At 38.2% G+C, this 24,537-nt stretch overlaps 1 protein-coding gene across 1 annotated transcript in view; it reads right to left on the bottom strand.

Annotated features, from left to right (window-relative positions):
* ppp1r9ba (protein phosphatase 1, regulatory subunit 9Ba) overlaps window positions 1-24,368 on the bottom strand; it is a 44,371-nt gene extending 20,003 nt beyond the window's left edge. Inside the window, exons 1-2 of the mRNA XM_084434671.1 lie at window positions 24,234-24,368; window positions 21,073-22,476 (exon numbers count right to left, since the gene is read on the bottom strand). Of these exons, the coding sequence (XP_084290797.1) occupies window positions 21,073-22,419 (1,347 nt within the window). The 5' untranslated portion in view covers window positions 22,420-22,476; window positions 24,234-24,368. The remainder of the gene's footprint in view (window positions 1-21,072; window positions 22,477-24,233) is intronic.
* Between the last annotated feature and the right edge of the window lie 169 nt (window positions 24,369-24,537).

The raw sequence follows: 24,537 nt of genomic DNA, 5'->3' as shown, positions 1-24,537 counted from the left end.
CAGTCTCACACACAGTCACATAGTCTCTCACACAGTCTCTCTCTCACACTCACTCACACACACACACACACACACACACACACACACACACACACACACACACACACACACACACACACACACACACACACACACACACACACACACACACGCACACGCACACGCACACGCACACACACAAGGGTCTTTCCATCAGTACATAAAGCTGTGTGTTGATTTTAAGTGCATGATGAAAGGAAATTATAAGACAGAGACTGATGGTTTGACCAGAATTGGTTTTTCAAGGGCTAATGCAGAAATATAGAATGAAAATGTAAAGTTTTTAATGATGGCAAGTGATGCAAACACAAATGGGACATTTTGCTGTTAATTTACAGTAAATTATTATATATAATATATATATATATATTATATATAATAATCATATAACATTAAATAAAAAATTAGATTTAATATTATATTTAAATAAATGTTACATTTAATAATGATAATAGTTATCATACTTTGTTTTTTTTTATTTTTTGATAAAAACAAAATCCTCCTGATCAATCATTTAACAACAATTTTCAACAAATACTATCCAACAGAATTTGCTAACAGTTCATTTTTCATGATTTTCACAATAAATAAAATAAATAAAAGTGTCAGTATTATTATGTGTGACCCAATAGTCTAAATAGAACATCAGTATTGGAAGTATCAATATTTCAAGATAAATCTGTCCATTTCTACCAAAAATCTCGGTCACCTAACCAATGTATATTCGTTTTTTTTTATTAAAAAGGGAGCATTTATTTTCTATGTGTTTTCAATATCAGACTCGTTTACAGAACACTTGCAGCAATCTAGCTTAAAGTGACAATGGTGGCAGAATGGACAACCGCTCATCCGAACCCTAAACCTGTGTTTTACCAGACCAGATCTTCAATTCAACACAAATGCGTTCCTTTGTATGCACTTTTTTTATTCCAGTTTATTTCTTGCTCTTCTCCGAGCAAGCAACAGTACTAACGCCTTTCTCTCCGAGCCATGGTGAAAATCAGCCTCTCTAGGCACTGTTTTGACACTCCTCGCCTGGTTGCCATGGAGATTGTCTTTAAATGCAGACCGATACACACTCCACAGACACAAACACACTCACAAACACTAATACAAAGTGACACCGGCGCACACATGAGAAACCCCGGGGTGTTCTGAAAGGTTGTGACAAATATTCTTAGCAACCTGCGTTTGCTAATAATTAAAGCCCTGAAAAGTCACACGTGGTTCAGCTGCAGGGTGGTCGACAGTATCCCCCACAGACAGGTCAAGGAGAGAGGAGAGATGAGAGAGGAGAGATAGTGAGAGAAGAGAGAGAGAGAGAGAGAGAGACGAGAACTGAGAGAGAGGAGAGACGAGAGAGAGAGAGAGAGAGAGAGAGAGAGAGAGATGAGGAGAGAGAGAGAGAGAGAGAGAGAGAGAGAGAGTAGAGAGAGAGAGAGAGAGAGAGAGAGAGAGAGAGAGAGAGAGAGAGAGAGAGAGAGAGAGAGAGAGAGACCCAAAGCGCAGACCACTGCAGGGTGGTCAAAACAGCACTGAAACACTTCCTTCATTTCCCTCCCCATTTAATATTCATAATGCAGATCAACTCTGTTGAATGTCTAATCCGTCCTTGAGATGAGGCGTTAAACCGAGGCCCTGACTCTCAGTGGTCACTTCAATCTATGTATGTAAAAACTCTTGGCTGTCGCATCATATTATGCCTAAAGAAAAAGATGCTACTTTTTGGCTCATTTGTCAGATTGAAATTTGAGCACAAGCATTGTGGCATATAGGATTGTTTAGATGGGGACACTTAATATTCAGCAATATTAGTGACTGAACTGAGCTGGATGATGACATCACTAGGTGCGTTAACATGGAGCATTGTATTCCGAATAAAAGTCCAATCCAAATGAAAATGCTCAGCGTAAACTCCATTGGAATAAAAATGCCGAAACCAATTGAAATTTCAATCGGTTTGAAAGGGGTGGAATAAACCTTTTCTAATCCATTTGATAAGACATGCAAACACTTGATCGGATTCAAAAACGACACTGGAATGTTCTGCGCCTGTGTAATGACATAGAAATGGCGTAATGACGTATGACGCACGGAACGAGCTGGTGGTGGTGTTGTTGAATAGAATAAAAGACTCTCATTCACTGATGCCTTGTTCTGGGCACAGGAATGCGCAAATCAACTCAATCACTTTATTTAGCGTTCATTTAAACATTATGTTCGAATTCATCAATTGAAACAAAAAACGTGGCTGCTATTTTCTCCAGAGCTGCTTTATAGCTGACCTGAACTCGTTCCACAATTGATTGCATTTTCTTGAACCAAACTGAATCAACACTGAACTGATTTTAACTGAATACTATTGTCATTTTAGAGCTGCTTTACAGCAGAATTTAATTCTGTTTGCATCATTGAACCATTATCATGTTCCTATTTATCACTGTAAAGCTGCTTTGAAACAATCTGCATTGTATATAAAGTGCTATATAAATAAAGGTGACTTGACTTGAAAAACATAGGTACTTGTTAATTGAAATATCAATATTGGATGAAAACAAACTTTGAAACAAAAATTTAAAATGTTGCCATCCATGACAACTAACTGAAATAAGTTGAAGTTGAAGAACTAAAATTATTAACTGGAAATGAATAAAACCTAAAACTAAACCTGAAATAAAAAGTAAATTAAACTTAAATATTATTATAAAAAAGAAAAAGAAATAAAAGAAATGTCAAAAGCTGGAAATTTACAAAATAAAAGTTAACTCTTAAAGGTCCTGTTCTTCGCGATCCCATTTTTCAAACTTTAGTTAGTGTGTAATGTTGCTGTTAGAGCATAAATAATATCTGTAAAATTATAAAGCTCAAAGTTCAATGCCAAGCGAGATATTTTATTTAACAGAAGTCCCCTTTCAAAGCCTACAGCGAACGGCCGGTTTGGACTACATCCCTCTACTTCCTGCTTTAATGATGTCACTAGAACAGTTTTTTGACTAACCTCCGCCCACAGGAATACACAAAAAAAGGGGGCGTGGTCTTGTTGCGCTCCCATGGAGAAGAGGAAGAGTTGCGTTTGTAGAGTGTGTTTGTCGCCATGTCGTCGAGATGCTGTTATTTTCATATAATAACACTGAGCGCATACATCTCCACGTTATGGTAAGAGGCGTGACCTTTCCGAGCAACGTGCGCTAAGCTGCTGTCGAATCACAACACAGGAACCGCTGGCACAATCAGAACTCGTTACGTATTTCTGAAGGAGGGACTTCATAGAACAAGGAAGTCATCAGCCCGTTCTTAGGACAGTGAAAACAGCGGTATACAGATAAGTAAATTGTGTGAAAAATACTGTGTTTTTTTACACGCGAAACATGAACACATGTTATATTGCACACTGTAAACACAATCAAAGCTTTAAAAACACAGGAAAAACGGGACCTTTAAAATATTAATACAAACTATAGAAATAATACTAAAGTAACAATGCTTCATTGTATATAGCATATTTTGTCAGCTGTGGTGATAATATTATATCTACTGTATAATCTTACAGTATATGTTGAAAACAATATGGTAATACGTTATTCCAAACACATAGCCCAAATCTGTGCCAACAAGTAGCCCATAATGCCTGTCTTCCTGCGTTTCCTTTAATAAACATTTATCATTGGGTGGTGGTTTATCCTTTGAAACAGCTGTGGCTGTGATGTGAATAGAGGAAGTTGATCCTAATCCAGTTTAAAAGTCACTAAGAGAAATACACAATCAGGCGGCACACATTCTTTTTATTCTTCAACTTCATCTTCAACTTCACTTGAAAATTACAAGCAGGTATGTAAGAGCAGGGTTTTGAATCTGTGATAAAAATGAACTACAATGTGCAAACTCTCACTCATTTATGCTTAAAATAAATGCAACAAGCAAAGAAACAGGAAGCCAACTTTGACAACAGGAAGTTGCTGATTAAGATCAAAGTTGCCAACACTGTCAAAGGAAGTACAGTCAGAAACACATCAACTATTAGCTAGCATTAACACCTTTATACAGGTCAGCTTTTGTGTAACTTAACTTTGTGTAACTCTTGTACCTCGTTCGAATCATAGTTAGGAAATTACAACAGAAGCTTAATTTTCCATTTAAAGGGGTACTTCAGCGTTGGCAAAATGGGCTTTCAATAAAACTTGGCTGTTTACAGTTAAAAGTAGAGATGCATGATTCTGGATAAATCTGTGAGTCTCCCACGATTCTGAACAAATAATTTTGCTTCACTTATTTCATTACTGGATGAATCAGCAATTTTGAACACATTTATTTCCGTTTTTGAATGAATGATTCAATGACAAATAATTCTTTTTAACAGTCACTAGTCACCACTAGGTGGCGTAATGGTGTAATCAATCCAATCGCCTCTGCAGACATCAGTGTTTATGTCTGAGTTATAAACTTTTATCCCAGTGCTTCTGTAATAATAATATGAATATTTGTAACACAGAAATAACGATAATGTGTGGTTGAAAAGACGTTTGTGAAGCTATTTCATAGCGCGAACACAGATTTGAGTGTTGCGGTGTAATTTTGTCAAAGGTTTAATAGACAAGAGAATCGTTGTCATTTAGGAATGAGATCACGTGGGTGTTTGAATCAAGATCGCAATCTTGTAGCGCTAGTAGAAAGGCAAAACATTTGTTAAATCGGTTCTACTTTTTGCCAAATAGGTAGGAAAACTTCAACACCCATAATGCACTGGGGATATTTCCATCCAAAGCCAATCCCAGTCTGCAATGGATAAACGTACCAGAGTCAAATACCGTTTTGCTTTAGTAGGAAATACATCTTAGCAAACTTGTAGTCATAATGGTGTTGATTTGTATTGAATTCAAAAAGTAAACGTTTAGCGGGAGTGAGTTACATTCGGTTTCTAGAGACAAATCCAGCGTGTTGTAGGCAGTGGCTAAAGGCTGCAAAAGAATTGTAAATATGGAGAGAACGCAGTGACGGAAAATCTGAAAAACCTCTGTGTTTGTAGTTAACATTTCAAACTGAATGATAATGAACACAGGGTTTTAGGCCAAACGGAGGGGGAAAAAACTGTCAGTTCACCCTAAGCAAACTGTCGCTGCGTTTAGGTAAGAAAGCTGTTGCCATAGCGTGTTCTGTTAATAACCCTCTGTTGATCTGACTGTCTATGGGCGGGGATAACAAAATGTGGAAGTTGGACTTTTGCTGAGAATTAAACGTGAATTTCTCGGTCCAGGTAACACGGAGAATGATTAAAAATGGTTAATTTACACATACTACCGCCATTGTAACAGTACAAAGTGGGTTGAAAATCTGCAAAGTTACACTTTAAGTGGTTGTAGTAGGGGTTGAATCACTTTAGATTTTTTTAAATCGACATTTATGTGATTAAAGCAGAGTCGACTACTCGCTGATGACGTCACTAATGAACAAATAAGCCTGAACCTCAAGCTGAGACTCGAACGTGGGTTGTCTTGTGCACAGCAATGGCATAGGCTATGACACAGCGCAACTGCTCCTATATAACAGCTTATTTTTAACAGTTCTTTTGTAGTTGGGTCATTACATTTCTCACAGATTTCTGCTCGTTCTAAATCAGATACAGAAAAATTAGCACTGTAAAGATTACATTTATATGAACGCATTAGTGAGAGAGCGACTGCGTGTGAATTAATTCTACCTGGCAACGTCTCTCTACTAATAGTGAAGCAGTGGGTTTTAGTTACTAAGAAATATATGCTAGAACTTTTCAGTTTCTAAGCTATTTTATTGATAAAATTACAGAACAGTGTTGACAATACATTTCTGCGCAACTGAATGATTCTGTGAGCGCGCGATCTGCGCGTGATGTGCAAGCTACTGTCTGTGTGTTAAAATGCGTATTCCACCCGATCAATTTTGAGGATCCAGATGGTATAATCAAACATATCTTGTGGAGCGCTCTCGGAGTATGCATTTATTTGTCATTTTAACTGTTTGGAAACAAAACAAAGTGGTCATGACCAGTGACTAGTCAACATCAAGCTTAAAGCGTCATGACAGAGCATTAAAGTCGACTAGTCGAATAGTATGTGCAACCCCTAGGTTGTAGTAACCTTAATTTAACCAGTTTAAAAACTCACTCCGCACTCCAGGACCTAAAATGGCATTAAATCTATACATTGCTAAAACACCCATTTGTGTGCTATTGATTCAGAGTGGCATTAAAGAGAAGCCAATCAATCAACTAATCAATCGATCCATCAACCTGTCTCTTACATCATCAGACAATGGTCTGCATTTCAGCCCAAGAGTCATTATTTTTAGTTTGGCTTTGTTTGCACAAATTGCAGAAGCTCAAACACAAACAAGGTAAGAATTTCTTTCTTTATGTTATTTAATTTAATTTAATTTAATAATGAATCACAGTGTGTACCCTCGTTTTCCTACAGCAGAAATGTCAAGCAATTATCCAAGCATTAAACATCATTAAAATATAGACATGCATTCATCCATCTAGAAAAGGAGACCCAGAGAGCCTGACTACAGCTCTCCTTCCTCAGCTATGATAGAGTTGAGAGGTCACATACATTTATTTGAGGGCAAATGTGACGTACGCGCCTCTGCAGCAACTTTAATTACATTTTTCCATTTAGAGGTCATGTGTGAACAACTGTTGTTGAAATGAATTTGGCTCGAGCAGTATGTCTGACTAGTTCTATACTGGTGCAATGTGTACTTTTTTTCTTTTTTTTTTTAGAAACAAGTGACAAATTTCTTGTTTAAAGCACGGTAAGCTGTTGCTTGTGTGAAAACAGATGTTATATTTTCACCTGAACAGTTTGTCCAGCAATTATACAGCAATTTCATGTTTTCCTTGTGTGAAAGTGGCTGATAAAGCAGACTTTTTCATGGATGTGTTTGAAGGATTCACTCATACTGAGTACACAAGCAGCTCTAAGTGGTTTCCAGTGCAGTCAGGTTAAGAGACGTAGAGAACAGAACACCACAAGACCCTCAAACCCTCAGCTTTTTCACATCTGAACATACAAACAAATGAACAGACACCACCGATCTTCCTGCTAAGGTCGGCTGGCAAAACTGATCTTAAGCAATATGGCATTAATCATCTCTCCAAAACGTAACCACAGCTGTCAATCAGACGAATCGAATTATGTGATATGCTGATTAATTAGCTGAATTATTTGCATGTCGATATATGCTAAGAAAAACCCTGCAATAAAGATAATTCAAAGACTCTGAACTGAAAACAGATTGAAAAAAACAATACAAAAAGTGGCTTTAGAAGTCAATATTATTTGTTTTATATTCATATAATTGAACATTAATTTAATTATTGCCCTTTTATTTTGAAATGATCAGAACATAAAATTATGGGAAACATATTGCGGCAGCTAGAGAGAGGTAGACCCCCGTAGCAGATCTAGACAGGTGGTGCTGGGGAGGTGGAGGGCGAAAATAAGAATTCGCATAGCACGCAGAGTTAATGTATTCATTTGGTGTTGTGGTTATAAAGGGAAATAGTAATGAAATAAGTAAAATCAGTTTGCTGTGAAGGTTCCACTGAAACAACCAATCTGAACGCAAACAGTTTAATGCCAGAACTATTAACTTCCGGCCACCACATGAGAAATCAAATCAAGATACGCTGATCTGCTGCTCAAAAAACATTTCTTATATCAATATAAAAATAAAAATAAACTTGAGCAGTAGTGTATCTAAATATACTGTATATAAATCTGTGAAAACATGAAACAGTCAAAGGTTTTTGTAGCGTACATTCTGCACTTCTCTAATCTCACAAGACACACTGCTAATCCTTAAGAATCAACCTGTTGGTTTAATCCCACCAAGAGGCTGTGAGCCCTGAGGACATTTGACCTCTTCTTTACTGTTTGCTTTCAGTCTGTGACTGAGGCATTATGGGCGACTTGACATGGATGAAGAGCTAAAAGCATGTTCTGTGTTTACATGACATCTCAAAAAGACAAACTATTGCTTTAGTTTGATTTAAAAGTTGTTGTTTTTTATAGATAATGAAATCTGAAAATGACAATTTGGTCACGATTTACGCACCCTCATTTCAAATGTGTATGACATTTTCTCTTCTGTGGAACACAAAAGATATTTTGAAGAGCACTGGAGTCCAAACAGCGTTGGACCCCATTGACTCTCATTGTATGGACAAAAACACAGGTTTAGAACATGATGAGAGTGAGTAAATCATGAGAGATGGTGTGTCCGAAATCGTGTAGGTACTACATTTGAATTTGTACTTACTTTGCGACTATTAGAAAAGAATTTTCTTTATAGAATGAATGTGGGTAGAAGGTCTGGGACGAAACACCTGTCTCCCGATTCGATACTATCTCGATACTTGGGTGCCGATACGATATAAGAATTGTGATTCTACAAGTTTTGCGATTCGATATTGCTACAGTATGTATTGCAAATTTTGTTCGCTTTTTCAACTCTAGACCAAGATACACTTATACATGATGGTGCAGGTCATATATCAGTAGATATCTCTCCTACTGCCATTTTTTATTTCTCGCGTCCACTAAGAGATATGATGTCATGTAATACTCACCGATACAACACATATCACCCTCCTCTGATTAAATAAAAGAGGTAACTTTCCTCCACCTTGTCAATAAGCAAGGACTAAAATAAAGCAATTTAAAATGAATTTATATAGATTTAAAAAAAGAAAAAAAAAAGAGAAATCAATAGATATCCCGATAGTTAGGTGAATGCATTCAGAAATCCTTTCCCTTGGCCTCATGTGCAAATGCGGACTTCAGAATCTCGCCGGAAGTAGTAGGTCATCCGGGTACTTTTCGCCTACTGTTTTTCGAATACTATGCATTCATTTCAGACATACTAATCTGTTGCCATACTGTTTTTCGCATACTATATACGGTAGTAGGGAAGTATTTGATTTCAGACGTAGAGAGAATTTCCATTTTTAGGTGAACCAGCCCTTTGATTTTTGATGGACACTAACCCAACACCAAACATTCTGAGATATGTGTATGTGAGTTTTTTTGATTCGATTAAAAGTCAGCACTGTGTTTGTTATGAGTCTGTAAAACGGGACAGTGAGTGTTTCAAGTTTCTTTTGGGTGAAATGAATAGGCTTACCAGATGAAGGAAAAACAATCATGGTCACACACACATGCATGCCTTCAGAGCTTCCTGTCCAAGCCACAATGGCTGGTCCCGCTTCCACTAATACTACCGTAATATTGATCTAGGGACTGACCAGCTGTTATTTTCTAGCACAAACACACAAATGTAACTAATTGTATTACAGTCTCTCGGCATCAGGACTATTCAGAGCGTTGGAATGCTGTCTCTCGGGACTGAACGACTAAAGCCTTTGTGATTAACTCCACGGCACGGTTTAATGGCTTGTGTCAGTAACTCTAGCCAATCTGTTTTGGGAACATTACAGGACGTCCAGACAAGATTTGAAGGGATAGTTCATCCTAAAACAGAGCCGGCCCGAGGCATAAGCGAACTAAGCGGCTGTCGAGCCGAACCCAATCCCAATCGAGTTTTTTTTTTTTTTATACATATTAATTAACTTAAACAAGTGACATTAATGAATAAATGAATGAATGAATAATTCAAGACAAGAAAATTCTGATTTCATGATCAATATCCCTGCCTATAACTGCTGCGTCTGCCAGTGCTTGAGTCATGCGCATAAACTAGACACCTCGCGTGCATAGACAATTCGTGCGCAAAGTCACAGTAATGTTAAGCCATGTCACAAAAATTTGATTTGATCAATGATTGACATTTAAATCAATGATTTATCCTTTAAATTTAATGATATTCAGAACAGAACAAGAATACAAAAATAACTATAAACAAGTACGAAAGTACCAAAACGAAATAATTTAAAGCGAAAGTGAAAGTAAGCGGCGTTGGGCTCATGTATCTCTCTCATTAGAATCATAATGTTTCAACATTCGCGATGTATTTGGATGGTAAACTATTCTTTATTATAGGCTTCTTTGTACTTCACTCACGTTCCAATATCGACAGAAAAAATCATCCTCTTCACTTACGCAAAAATGTGCTGTGCAAAAAAAAATTTTTTTATTATTATATTTTATTATGGCTATAATGAACAGGCTGCGATGTCAAGATTGCAATGCTGGAATATGTTGTGTGTGTGTGTGTGTGTGAGGCGCGGGCGCGATCAAACAGTGGAAACATAAAAACATACTCCGTCATGTTCATATAAGACATAATTCAAACTGCAAAGTGTTGCAAAACGTTGGAGGATATTTTGCAAATAATTTATTTAATATGTTTTGTGACAGTTTGTTTTCAGAAGTTTCAAAGAGTTAATTAGTAAAAGAGTAAAGAAAAAGTTAAAACTTTTTTATTTAAGTATCTATTTTTATTAAGTATTTATTTTGTACTAATACATAACCTCATTGTATTAATTTATAATTTAACATTATAGCGTAACATTTGTGTCAATAATCGCCAAGCACAGGTGACTCTGCGTGGCAAATCAAATTCTGCGTAGGGCCCCCAACAGGCTCGGGCCGGCTCTGCCCTAAAATTACAATTCTGTCATAATTGACTCTCCCAAATGTTGTTCCAAACATAATAACAATACTATTCAAAAGTTTGGGGTTGGTAAGATTTTGAAATGTATTTGAAAGTAGTCCCTAATGCTCATCAAGGGAACATTTACTGGATTAAAAATACAGTAAAACCTGCAATGTTGTGAAATACTATGACAATTTAAAATAACTTTTTGCTATTTGAATATATTTTAAAATGTAATTTATTCCTCTGATGGCAAAGCTGAATTTTCAGCATCATTACTCCAGTTTTCAGTGTCACATGATCCTTCAGAAATCATTCACAAGGGTGAATAAATGACGACTGTTTATTTGGTGAACTATCCCTTTAAGTATTGACAGCAGGCAAAGCTGCAGACCAAATCTGCAGTGGTGCTGTCAAGATGTGTGCACAACAAATGGGTTTAATAAGAAAACGGAGATGAAAAAGCAACTCTGGCTCTGTGCCTGCCTCCACTCCAGGTCCCTTCGCTGCAGCTTTCAGGAATACCCATTTGCGGATCCGTTATCAGAGCAAAATAAGTGTCAGAAAGGGAGGACCTCAGAGTGCGATCCGTATTGCTGAAACATTTAGAGAAACATGACCTGAAGATTCAAGATCATGCATGAATAATGTGGAAAGCAAACCCAGCCCTGCAACCACCAATTTGGAGTGTTAGGCTAATCATAGTGTAAAGATGGAAAACAGTATACTAGATTATGAAGTCAATGGGTGAGATATAGTGTTTTTCTTTTTTCTCCCCTGAGGTCCACGAATAATGTTAGTAAAAATGTGTGTGAGCTAAAAACAGTCGCATTGTAGTTTTCATTGACCTTCATACACTGTAAAAAAAAATATCTTCTAAATTACATTTAAAAAACGGCAGCTGTGAGAGACAGAAACTCGCCGTAAAAAATTCTGTGTCAATGTTTTCTGGCATATTGGTGCCTGTATATTTTAAACAATCTATTTGAAGTAGCAAAATCTGTCTGGTACCGTATGTACTGATAACCACCATAATAATACAGGTGGTACAATACAAAGGCACATGATGAATCACTTCTGGGAATATCTTTAACTGTTTTTCAATTCATAGTTTTGACATATTACATATGGTGACGAATTACATATAATATGATGTTAAAGGGGTCATATAATGCCATTTTTGTACAAGCTAATATGATTCTTTAGGGTCTAAATTAAAAGTTTGGAATATACTTTAATAAAAAATTCTCATTAGTATTGTAAGAAAACACTCATTTTACCTGGTCAAAAACAGCTCTGTTTTCAGCAAGCCGTTTAAGTGCATGTGTGTTTAAATGATAATGAGCTTTGCTCCCCCCGCCCCTCTGTTCTGTGCGTACACCGTTTTTAATAATAACACAATAACCATAACGCGTTGTTAATTATAAACGTGGGATTATGAATTATATTGAGAACGTCGTACGTAGAAAACATGCTGTAATGTATCCTGAGTGTAAACAGCCGCATTCATCGTGAATCGTGCAGCAAGCGATTTGCAAAGATTAATATTAATATTAATATAAAGGTTAATAAAACGTTACACTCACTTCTTCTTCTGGAGGTTCAGCAGGAACACGAATAGTTGGTACCGATCCTACCGATCCTTTTTTCAGGAGCAGCTTCTTAGCAAAACCAGCTTTATACTGACCCTCGTTTGTAAAGCAGTCTGGTGTGTGAAATGATTCGCACAAACATGAAAGCATTGACGTTGATCATGGGGAATATTCCCTTCGAAAACAAACTCAGCCACTGCGTCTTCAGCGGTTTGGATTTAGGAACATCAAAATGACTGCTGTGTTCCTTATTACACCCAAGAACAGAACACCACAATCGCTTAGACGCCATTCTGCTCATAGACAGTGCTCCAGCGTATCAACAATGACCGCGCCGGTCCGCGCGAACTATGATTGACAGCTCGCTCACGAGCGAGGGCGGGTCTGTGTTGAAACGCTGCTGTCAATCAACAATCGTGGGAGGGGCGTCGATTTTGTGACGGCTTGATTTGAGAGAGGGGAAACCATATAAGAAGATAAAAAAAAAAAAACACTGGATGGATTTTTATCATTTTATGATGGTTGTGTACAGGCACTGCCAACACATATTTCAGTACAATCAACTTGTAAAAGTGCGTACCATTATATGACCCCTTTAAACTATTTACACCGGTAAGGTGTATTACAGTTCACCAAGATTTGTATCACAGCATTTTTACAGTATTTTCTCTGTAAAAACTACAAATATTTTTTTTTCAGTGTAGAAATAATTTTGTAAACATTTTTGTGCTACTGCACCTTTAAGTGCCCAAATCACATACAAAATTCCCAATAACACTGTCTGTGCTCCAGCTACAGTGACTTCATGTCTAATATAATTTAACTCCTTCATCCTCTTGTGATGAATTCACAAAACAATCTGCATCGGACTGAAATGCCCAGGGATCCTATGTAAAATGTATAACACATACTAAGGCGTTTATCATCAGCCAATGTGTCACAGTTGCTGTGGTTGCTAAAGTTCAGAGCGAGTTGTTTTAGCAGCCTAGTTTCATTAAATGATCTTGTTGGACTGGGGAGGACGTTTTGAGTTCCATTGAGTACGTTGAGCTCTTTTATGACCCCTTTAAAAAGGAGGAGGGCAAAGTTTGGCTGGTTAACGTGGTCCTGTTAGGGCCGGCCCTGCAGCTTGTTACAACTCAACGGATTCTGTGAGCAAAAGCTGAAGTTTTCAAATTGAATGCTTGAACGCGTCAACCAAACAACTGACATTGATACGATTAGGGATGCTACCAGACAGCTTTCTTCAGATATTACAAACTTATTTGCAAGGCACATGTGTGAGAGCTTAATAGAGAGAATGTTAACGGGAAAGGGCTGTGTGATATAATGTGAGAGCGATGAAGAAGTGGAGAACAGAGGCTTCAGTGTGCCCCGTTTCTCTCTCTCCAGACAGCAAGCGCTCGAAGAAGAAGACTGCTAAAGAGAAACGGCAGCAACAAGAAAGAATGAAAGAAAGAAACGAGTGCGTTGGGCATTCCAGCGTGACCCTGGCAACCTTTCTTCAACAGACTCCCTGTGAGTTATCCAAGGGCTGACGTTCTGCTCTCCCACACAGAGGAGGGAAAAAGCTGCTTGCTGCCTCGGCTGGCATTTCTTACCCGGGAACTAGAAGTAAAAGCTAAAGGTGCATTAAAGACCAAGAAAGACAAAGACTTTGACTCTCAAACAACACCAAATAACTCCGTCCCTATCAACTCAGTCAAAACAACACCAAATAACTCCGTCCCTATCAACTCAGTCAAAACAACACCAAAAGAATGCTGCTTCTATCTAAACGAATAAAAAAAGACACTGGCCAGTGCTTCATCCACTTGTTTTGTTGCTCCGTAACAAAGAGAGCTCAGAGTAGGACACATTCCATACTGAAAACATCTGGGATAATTATGAGGAAATTACAGCTGGAATAAGTGTCAAACCACAAGGTTTTGTTTCAGAGCTTAGGTTGACTAAAGCAAGCAACAACAAACACAAATGCCTTTAGTAAGCCCTACTAAGCGATTATGTTACATTGTTGTATTAAGCTTGCTTACGCGCAGGATTTTTACACTAGGAAAGACAGTGACTGTGAAGGTCTGACCTAATGGTTAAAGATCTGAGCTGAAAACTGAAAGATTTAAGATCAGCAATGTGATGTTTACCAAAATTCTTGGTCACTTTGGATAAAAATATTTGCTTAATGACTAGTTAGAGGTTTGTTGTGCTTTCACATTGTGCACTGGTTGTGTTTTTATGGGACATTACTGTATAAAAATATAATGGCATCATATTATTAGCCAGTATTATAAATATTTACATTGTATATTATGTATTTATTTTTTACAGCCTAATTATTAATAATTTACCTCAGCTTATCTAACTAAAGCAGACTTTTTTTTTTTTTAATGGTTTCTGCATTACTTTTGCTTTAGTTTGTGTGCAAATCTTTATAATAAAAACTTGGCATTATTGCTCTTATGATATATTGCTTGTGATGCACCTCATTTGTAAGTTGCTTTGGATAAACCCTATTAGCTTATTATCTAAATAAATAAATGTAAATGTTAGTCAGTAAAGTATTGATTATAAAAACCAATAATGCTTTATATCACTAAATCAGTACAAGTTTAAAGGCATATACAGTAATTTGTCATCATAGCAAGCAGAGCTACAGAGAGACCTTTTGCGCAGTCCATTATTATAACTATTATGCAATCTGATACCGCTTTGTTAGTCATCCAATAAAGCTATTTCTCCAGATATAATGTACGTCTCATACCAAGACAATCTTTGCCAGACTAAATGAAAGAGGTTTTTAAGATGGCAAAGCTGATGCAGAAATGCAGAGCTCTATCGTAAAAAGATAAACATCACTTAATGGCTCACAGCATGCGAGGCCAGCTGAATATTGTCTTTGAGCAAGAGCACATTTTAAAAGACATCTGACAAGACAGAAGCACCTCTGACCTCCTTTCGTAGCCAGTCCATCTCTCCCCAGGAGCAAAAATAACTGACGACAGGCCACTGAGAAACACCAGAAAGAATCAATCAGAGAAAATCAATGGAGGAAATGACAGATTTCCCCTGATTTGACGCCAATGCTTTTAGATCTGTTACCAATGCTTTGTAGTTAAGTGCTGATCTCTTAATGTGTCATGCACATGTATATGCATTATATAGCTACTGCAGCCAGTGCTGATAGATTACTTGCAAATTGTAGCCTGTTGCTGATTCCAAACTACATGATAAAAATTAGAAAGTAATGTAATCCATTACACTACACATTTCAGGTGATATAATCGGACTACTTTTAGATTACTTTTGACCTAACTCGTATATCACATTGAATTGATAACGGGGTTTGTGAAAGAATGTGAATCATATGTAGGCTAATCAATAAAGTAACTGTAGTCTGATTACAAGCATTTTAAAATGTAATATAATCTAATTACAAGTACGTCATTATTTACAATTACTTCATTATACAGATTACATTTAATCAGTTACTACTGCAGCAGCACAAGATGGCGCAATGCAAAAGATAATAAAACCCTGATAAATGTCGTCCTAACTCCTTCACAAAAGTACTAGAAATTGGCTTGAATCTACCGACATGCTGAAAATATAAAACATCAATGACAAAGTTGTCTTTGTCACATCCAGTTAAGTGCACATCTGGATATTGGCTGACCTTTAATTCTTTAATTAAAGTCAGATTTGAATATTGGCCATCAAGTCAGATTTGCCTGACTGCTGTTAAACATATAAGATGCAGCAGTCTAACCTCATTTTACACCGGAAGGCTTGTAAATATGGTGTCTGGGTTTGGCCTGGAGGCGTTAAACGCATCAATACAATCATTCACAATTTGAAATGCAAAAAAGGCTTCCTTTTGAATACTATTAGCCAATGAGCTGTGGTAAAAATGCTTTAAAACAGTGATCCATATCACAAAATGTCTTACATTCTTCTCCCTTTTTGATCCCATCTTCAACTAAAAATGTTGAATAATCATGACCAAATCTGCTTGGTACTTAAGCCCCTATTTTTTCCCTAAGAATCACTGCAAACTGTGTTAAATGCCAGACAAAGTAAAAAGAGAGAGAAAAAACTGTCTTGATGTTCTGTTCAGTCACTGAAAGCTACAAACAAGCTTTTGTTAATGCTCTCACTTCCTAACTGAGAAAAACAACCAGAAAATGGTCGGAACATGAAGAGTTCCTTAATCACCAGGCAATTAACGTATTTCATAGAGTCTTTACAGCCTTTTGCCCACAGATCGTACGTCCACGATCTGACTGTGCGCAGTACTAGCCAGCCACTGACTGAGGGGATGGGCAGCACGAACTGTTTAACAAAATGAGGCCATACATCAATCAATAACCTCACCTAAAAGCTAGCCAAAGGCCCTCTATAGGATTTAAGCAGTCCACCCCCTGTTTTTCAGTATATTATTCAGCTTGCCTAACAATGTCTCTGTCTGTCTTTCTCAATCAATGTACACGAGTGGGTCGCAATATATCAGCGTTCTAATTGGAAGGTTGGAGGGTATTCTGGCAAACTAACTGGCATGTTTGGTAACCTCAAAGGCTAAAACAGACAAAACAACTCAAGTATATGACATTTAATTACACAGAAACCATGCTAGATGCTTCTTATATGCCAATGTAACGTGCATATAAACTTCATATAGGGCTGAGCAATATATATATATATACACTGTAGCTAAACAAGAAAATTCTATATTTTTCAGCCTTTTGATTGTCTTTATGTATTTGTACTGAAAACAGTGTTATTATCGTTAACAAAAACTATTAAAAGCATTTTGTTCATTGAAAAAAAAAATATATATATATAAAAAAGAACTAAAATGACTAATTGTGAACAAATAAGGCAACGGCTATTTGCACTAAGTGTAAATAGCATATTTTCATAGCGATTGCTGCTATTTACTGTCTTTAAAAACACTAAGTGAACTGAAAACAGCTGCATTTTCTTTGCAATATATTTACACAATGAAAATAGTGATAGATTCTATTTACACTTTGTAAAAATAGCAGTATTTTCTTTGCGATAAGTATAAATAGTAGTTAGATGCTATTATACTTATAAATAGTGGCAGATACTATTTGCACCTCAGTGTTACTGTATATTAAACGGTGTGCAATAATAAAATAGAGTGTAAATGATTATATTTATTACAATTATTAAATGGATGTCGCCTTATTTGGACAATAAAGCCCTCCCTAAACCTAAACCTAAACCTAACTATTAAACACTTTATTATTAAACGCATGTTAGTTAGTCACGTTAGTGGCACTTTATTTTCAGTTTTCAAATATTTTCTTCATTTTAATTGAAAATAAATGTCTTTCCGATTGTATATGTGATGGGAAAAGGAAAAAGAGTGAGTTCAGCAAAAGGCGGATTCGAACCCGAGTCGATTTGCGTCAAAACTTTCTGCAACACCCCTTTACCCCTACACTATTGCTAATGTTGTCAACCAGCGTATTCTGTCATTTTGTCTGGCCCAACCAGACGTCAGTGGGCGGAGTTAGTGTAAATAACCTCTGCCAACCAGATGGGCTATTTGCACTTTATAAAAATCAATAAAAAACGTAATAAAAGAAAATTAGCTACTAAGGATATATATTTAAAAAAACTAATAAAAATGACAAAGCACACGACTATCAAAACAAAAAATAAAAGCTAATTCTATATATTTATAAAAACAAAAAAAGTAAATAAATAAAACTAAAATAACACTGACTGAAATTCCTTAAAGGGATTCAATATCTTTTAATGAAAGAAGTAAAAAATAAAATAAAATAAAAAAAACGTTTTCAAGATGTTTTTAACTTTGTTATTCACCAAATTAATCATTTTTATTCAAATGCACCAAAACAGTAATAATATGCACCAAAAAATAATTCTTGAATAATTTTAAAGCATTTAAGTGATGATTCAAATACTCAAATGATTCAAAAAACCAAAAAATATATTGTAAATATGTGACACTGTCTAGCTCAGCCCTATTACCCAGCAGCTCTTGACATCATTCTTCAAATACCGTGGAATGATGCATCAGTTCTGCCAGGAGAACAAAAATGGCGTGTTAAGCTATGATCCCATGATACATTCGTTTAGGCATAGTTTGGCTCTAACAAAAGCAACTCAACATCCCTCTGTGCAGGAGGCAACCAAACGGATGCATCAATGGGTTTCAGTCTCTCATAAAAAAAAACCTGCACTGCCCCTTTAAGGCAGCATTTCCTTTTTTTGTCAGTTTCCTGCTGCAGCCTGATAATAACGGCCTCATTCAGCAAGGCAACGACAACACACAGCTCTATTATTCCCTGTGTTATTGCCTGGAATCAGTGCTACCTTCAGCTCCACCACCTGTAGTGCAGGGCCAAGAGTAAGACTTTCTGGATTATGTGAAAGTGAAGAGAACGCAACTATTTTTAGCAGCAGGAATGGACACAATGTGTTGAGGTTGTGAGCTGCTAAAGCACACATATGCCAGCTGAGACAATCAGACAGAGTCCAAAAAAAGTTTATTCCTGCTGTTAAACAGCAACATATAAGTGCAATGTTACGCTGTGGTGGATTATTATTTATAGGAAACAATTTTCATTCAGAAATTGCTAGTACCTTTCACAAATAATTACAAAGAAACGGCATGTAACACATTGAATTTATAGTGTAGGCCGATGTCTTAAAGGGGAATTATGTATAGTCATATTAGTCAGTGAGTAGCAAACTTGAATATCACTTCCTCTGTACTGATTTTCTTCCCGCTTAAAATTATGTATAAATTAAACCTTTCACTTTCTATTCTGTTTTAGGATCTGATCGCATTTAAACCCAGAGCTTCTCACTCCTGAAATGAACTGGTACCAGTCTTAGATCACCTCCAAATGTCAACTTCTACCAACAGCTCTGAGTTAACCACCTCCCTGCCCTAAAATTGTTGTAGCTCTTTCTGTCTTTGAGAGGATAAGAGAGTCTGTCCGTGACTCTTTACTCACAATACACTTAATAATAAGGCCACTCTATGAACTAGATGTGAAAACTAACCATCAACGAGAATACAGATGGTACAATGAACAACGACTACGCCTATTCATGCAAGCAAACATTCAACAACATGTAACATGTTAACATGTAAGCAACAGCAGACATAGGACAAAAAAAACTTTCCCTCACAAACAGAGATACAGTGGTCCCAAATTTGGACACTTTAAACATGTATGAATGCCAGTGCATTAGCTAGCACAAAGATTCAGACAGATCACTTAACAAATGTGAAAATAGTAAACAACTGATAAGCTTTGAAGACTCACACCTTCTGGTAGTCAAATGTTAATAGAACATGTTCGTAGTTAATGTGATCATCCACACCTGTGGTCAGACTGACTTCATTCATCCATTCAAATTGATACTGGAAGCAGTTGGTTAAAAGTAATGACAAATAATGACTGTGAAATGTAAAGTTAGTATCACAATGTCTAGCACTGTTTGCTTACAGATGTTGCTTGATTTTATATTCAGGTGTCTAGGTATTATCTATTGCAGGTATTCCCAAAATGTCTCTGTCAGCCAAACCCCTTTGCAGTAAAATATTACATAAAAGTACCCTCTGATATTTTAGGTTAATATATCAATAATGATACCAGAGTAGAAGGGGCTAATGAGGCTGTGATCAACAGATACAAGAGCTTTTAGTCTAGCTGAGAGAAAAAAGGGAGAGGAAAAAGAGGAAGATGGTGAAAAAAGGGAGAATGTTTAAGAATGAAATGGAATAATTCTGTAAGCAACCGGGCTTTGATAGAGCTGGTGTTTACAGGTGTTCCAACCTGATTTTTATTGGATATCTGCAATGAAAAGGTCAAAATGCAGTCAAATGAGGTTAAAAAAGCTATACATTTCAAGCATTTCTTTTGCTACTGTATCGTTGTTCTGCTTTAAAGTATGTTTTCTCTACACTAGGAAAAAAAAGGGACCGTGACGGCCACAGTTTTGCAACACAAGGCAAACCCCCTGGTATAAAATCCCATTGACATCAGTGAGATTACACAGTATTCACTTTAGATTCAGCATGCCTTCGGTATGCCTTCACTGGGAGCTAGCCATTCCCATGCAGTGAATCTAGCACCTGAAGAGCGAAGTACCTGACCGTTTTGGAAGCGGTTGCATGTCTTAAAGCGCAAAACACAACTTATCCCTTTGTTGAGCTCATGAACAGTTTGAAGCGATGGCGCTCTGATAGTGTTGGTCATCATGTGAATGTGCCATTGTCTCAAGAATACAAATTCAGATGTGAAAGTCGCCAAAACACAGAGGAACACGACCATGTGACTCTCATGCTAAGAACGCTGTGCAGCACCTGACTAATCATGCAGTCTGAAAACAGCCAGCGAGAGAGAGCTCTTAAACCAGCAGAAATGGGCCGTCAGCAGGGCCAGTGGCATGCGTGTGCTTTATCAAAATGCTGACGGTGCCCAGAGATGACTCTGCAAGCAGTGAAGCAGTCCTCCCCTTCTTAGAGAATCTGTGTCTGAACATTTCAGGAGACAAAGGCATCTACTACTTGTGCGTCACACCAATAACAAACACACTTTTAGGCGTAATTCCCCAAAGAAATACAATCTTCAAAGACTAGCTTCTATTTTCCTACTCCTGCAGCCATCCAAACCCTGCCAATCCACATTATTCATTCAAAATGGTGGCTACAAGCTATCATAATTTACCCCAGAAAGCCTAAGATTGAAACCGTGCCCACAGCTTTTAAGGTGGTGTACACTGCATCGCGAATGCATTCAATTTATTAAACAATGCGTCCTTGCTTTCACACATTTTAGGCACTTACCTTGATGGGGTTTGTACTGAAACAAATCTTCCTGCTAGGGGGTGGTTCATCTTCTACAGGCAACCCAGGGATTTCTGAAGAGCTGGATTCTGGTTCATAAGCCTCATCTTCCTCAGCCTCCTCATCTTCATCCAGCTGACTTCCACCAGAGTCCTCTCCGATCCCGCTGTATGCGCTGATGTCCACCAGATCTGCTTCTGAGATATCCTCTCTGTGGGATTCCTCCTCAGCATAGGCCTGTCCAATTTCCTCTCTTTGTTCTGAGGGCTCATGGCTGCTGGTGGCCTCCCCGTTTTCCAGAGAGGCGTGGACATCCGCCTGTACCAGTCTGCTCCCAGCATCCGGTGCTGCATGCTCCCCTGGTATGGAATCATTGCTTGATGCATTCTGGATCTCCTCTGACCTGGACGTATCGAAAACTGTGCCAGCACTGTCAGAAGCCACATCCTTGGATGGTTTGCTATTGGATCCATCAGGTTGGATGCTTGTTCTACTCTTCGGACTCCCAGGTGCAAGTTCTTGGTCTATGCGCTGAGCTCCCTCCTCTTGATTTCCTGTTGGAGAGAAGGCTCGTGCCTTTCTGGTGGTGACTTTGGAGTTGATTTCTTCCACCTTGGCCGGGGTAGAAGGCAGCGGGGAGGTTGAGGAAGGTCGGTGAAGGTTGTTACGCTGGTCTACTCTTTCAAAAACTGCGCTCAGCTGGCTGACCGTAGGGGACACAGCATCTGCGGGACAGTCGCCTGCATCCAGCCTGTCCAATGACTCAGTGCTGCCATTGAAGCGAACCACCACGTCCAGACGACTGTCTTGGAACCCTGACGCCCGCTCTTTCTTTAACAGGATTCGATTAGTCGCTGCCTGCTTCTCCTGCATGTGACGTTGTTCAAATATCTTCCGTGTCTCCTGCAGCTTGGAGATGCCTGTGGTTGATCCACGGGATCCGCTACCATCAGTCTTTCCATCGAAGCGGCTAACCCGCTCTGACACAGTCCCGCCGAGTTTGAGCAGTGCACTGTGATCCACATTCTCATTTAGACTGCTTGCTCTGGGAAGGGACAGTCGGATCGTCTGGTCTGGGGCTTTGGCCTTCGACGGATCCTCTTCATCCCCGGGAGAACCCATCTGCATGAACATGTTCTTGATGCGGTGCACATTGGAGCCGTACCTGCGGCCCCGGCCCTGTGGTCGAGGTTTCCCATCCTCCCCATTAGCAGCACTGGAATCTTTTACCGGCTTGAGAGATTGAATTCCAGCCTCATAGGCATTCCTGTGCGGCGATGCACTTCTTGCTACAAGGGTGGTGCTAGTGCTGCCGCTGGCTGCAGATGGGGGTTCAGTCTTCATCATGGTTAATCAAACAGCAGTAAAGACAAGCAGAAACAGCATAGCCCTCTGCTTCTCCTCCTTATTGAATGAATAAGGAGAGGCAGCCATCAGGATCAGTCCATCATCAGCCAAAAAAAAGAGAAGAAAGTAGAAAGTATGAATAAGACAAAAATAAATGACATATTTTATCAGAAATATAAATCTATAAAGGGTGGCCCTTTAAACACTAAATCCACACTTATAAATGTGTGAACTTCACTGTATTATTAGATTACAAATTATGGGATGAATGAATTAGGCTAAATCGCTTTGTAGCTAAGTCATTTGTAAAAAAAAAATCTCATTTGTAAGTGGATTTGGATTAAAAGCGTCTGGTAAATCAAAAAATGTAGATGTAAAATATTAAACCAAGTGGCATCTGCAGACAAATTATGCTAGGCCTGTTCTCAGAACTCAAGCAAACACATAAAGTTCACATAAAGTAAAAAGTTAAAAGAGACCTGGTTTGATATTTTGCATCTAATGCAATAGCATTCGTTCATTTTAAGTGTAGTTTAAGTGCCTAAATATGTTTGATAACTCAGTAGGGGCCACAAATACCATAAACAGTAGCTCCTCAGTGCAAACACCTACATGTTAAGTACCATAGTGTGGTTTTTGCATTCATTGACACCTCTACCATGGCCACACAGATGTCCCAGGGTCATAAAGCCAGAAAAGACACATTCACAGACACCTCTTACTTTTAGAGTTAACTTAAAATTGCACTAAAACAGGAGTAATTGAAGATATAAGACTACATTTTAACTTAGAACATTTAAAAAAATAAAAAAATAAAATGCAGGCTCAATACATACAAATTTGAACAATATTAAAGACTGTAACTTAAAGGAAACGGTTTACGCACTGATGCGAAACACTTCCGTACTCTAATTTCTTTGAGAAGTACTTTCAAGTATTGCCCACATCTCACATAACAATGCTTTCAAAGCTTTTCATAAACATAAACTATTCATTTTGGTAGACAACAGTATTTAAATAAGACTGGCAGATGTGCTTTGGAACATGGCAGCTCGTTTATAGATGGCCTAAGATGGTGATTAGATGACAGACCATCTTAAACCAGCAACAAACCATCTTAAAGTGGCCAAGCTGGTTTTTAGAGAAAATTTTCAGGTTGAACAAGAAAATGACTAACTGGATGCCAGCTACCATGTTACAAACGCAGCTCCAACAGGGTTGGATCTCTGTAGAAGTCAAATTGATCTTTCTGTCAGATAAAGGAAGTCAGATCATGAACGAAACCGTAAACAGAGACGCAAGAACATGAGACCATTTCAAGTCATTTGATATATATTTAACGGTGCACAAATCCTTGGGAAATACCATGCATACTGGCATGGACAGGCAGGCTTTGTTGTGATCCCATGCTGCTGCTGATGCCAGTAGATTACTTATCTTGGCAGCATGAAACCACCAGCCTTCAGGCGCCGAAACATCGGCTGTCGTTTTAATTTCGCTTAGATCGAGAGGTTCCTAGTGTGCAAGACAAACCAAATCGCTGATTAAAATGGTAAACTGTAAAATATATATTTTCTGCGCCGCTGATTGTGTTGAAGGAGTGTCAAAAGATTGAGACTGCAGCCTGTCAAAACATCACATTAGGACCCTGCGGAGCGGGCCGCTCTCTCTCTCTCTCTCTCTCTCTCTGCAATGATGCCTCGACTTCCTGCATCCTCTACCGTCCAAATAACGGTTCTACCGTTAGAATCAAAGAAAACGAGGAAAAGAGCAACATACAACGTGCCGCGCTCTCCTCAAAAAACTGACCGTACCTTGTTTCTCGTGTTCATCAAGACTCCGTCCTTTAATCAACGCAAAGTCCATTGGTTCGCAAATCCATTGTGTCCACGAGCCGTTTTCGCCCTCTTGATTTCCCCCCACGAGCGTGTGACGCGCATGCCTCTCTCCCTCTCTCTCTCTCTCTCTCTCTCTCTCTCTCTCTCTCTCTCTCTCTCTCTCTCTCTCTTCCCGCTTGTGCCCTTCTCTCCAACTCACAGCAAGTAGGCTACACAGCAGCATCGCAGGTTATTTTAACCTTTTAAGCATAATACAATATGATACATATACACCGGTAAC

Source organism: Rutilus rutilus (assembly GCF_951802725.1).
Source record: "Rutilus rutilus genome assembly, chromosome: 1".
Taxonomy (NCBI): Eukaryota; Metazoa; Chordata; class Actinopteri; order Cypriniformes; family Leuciscidae; genus Rutilus; species Rutilus rutilus.
This window is presented reverse-complemented; position numbering and strand designations above follow the sequence as displayed.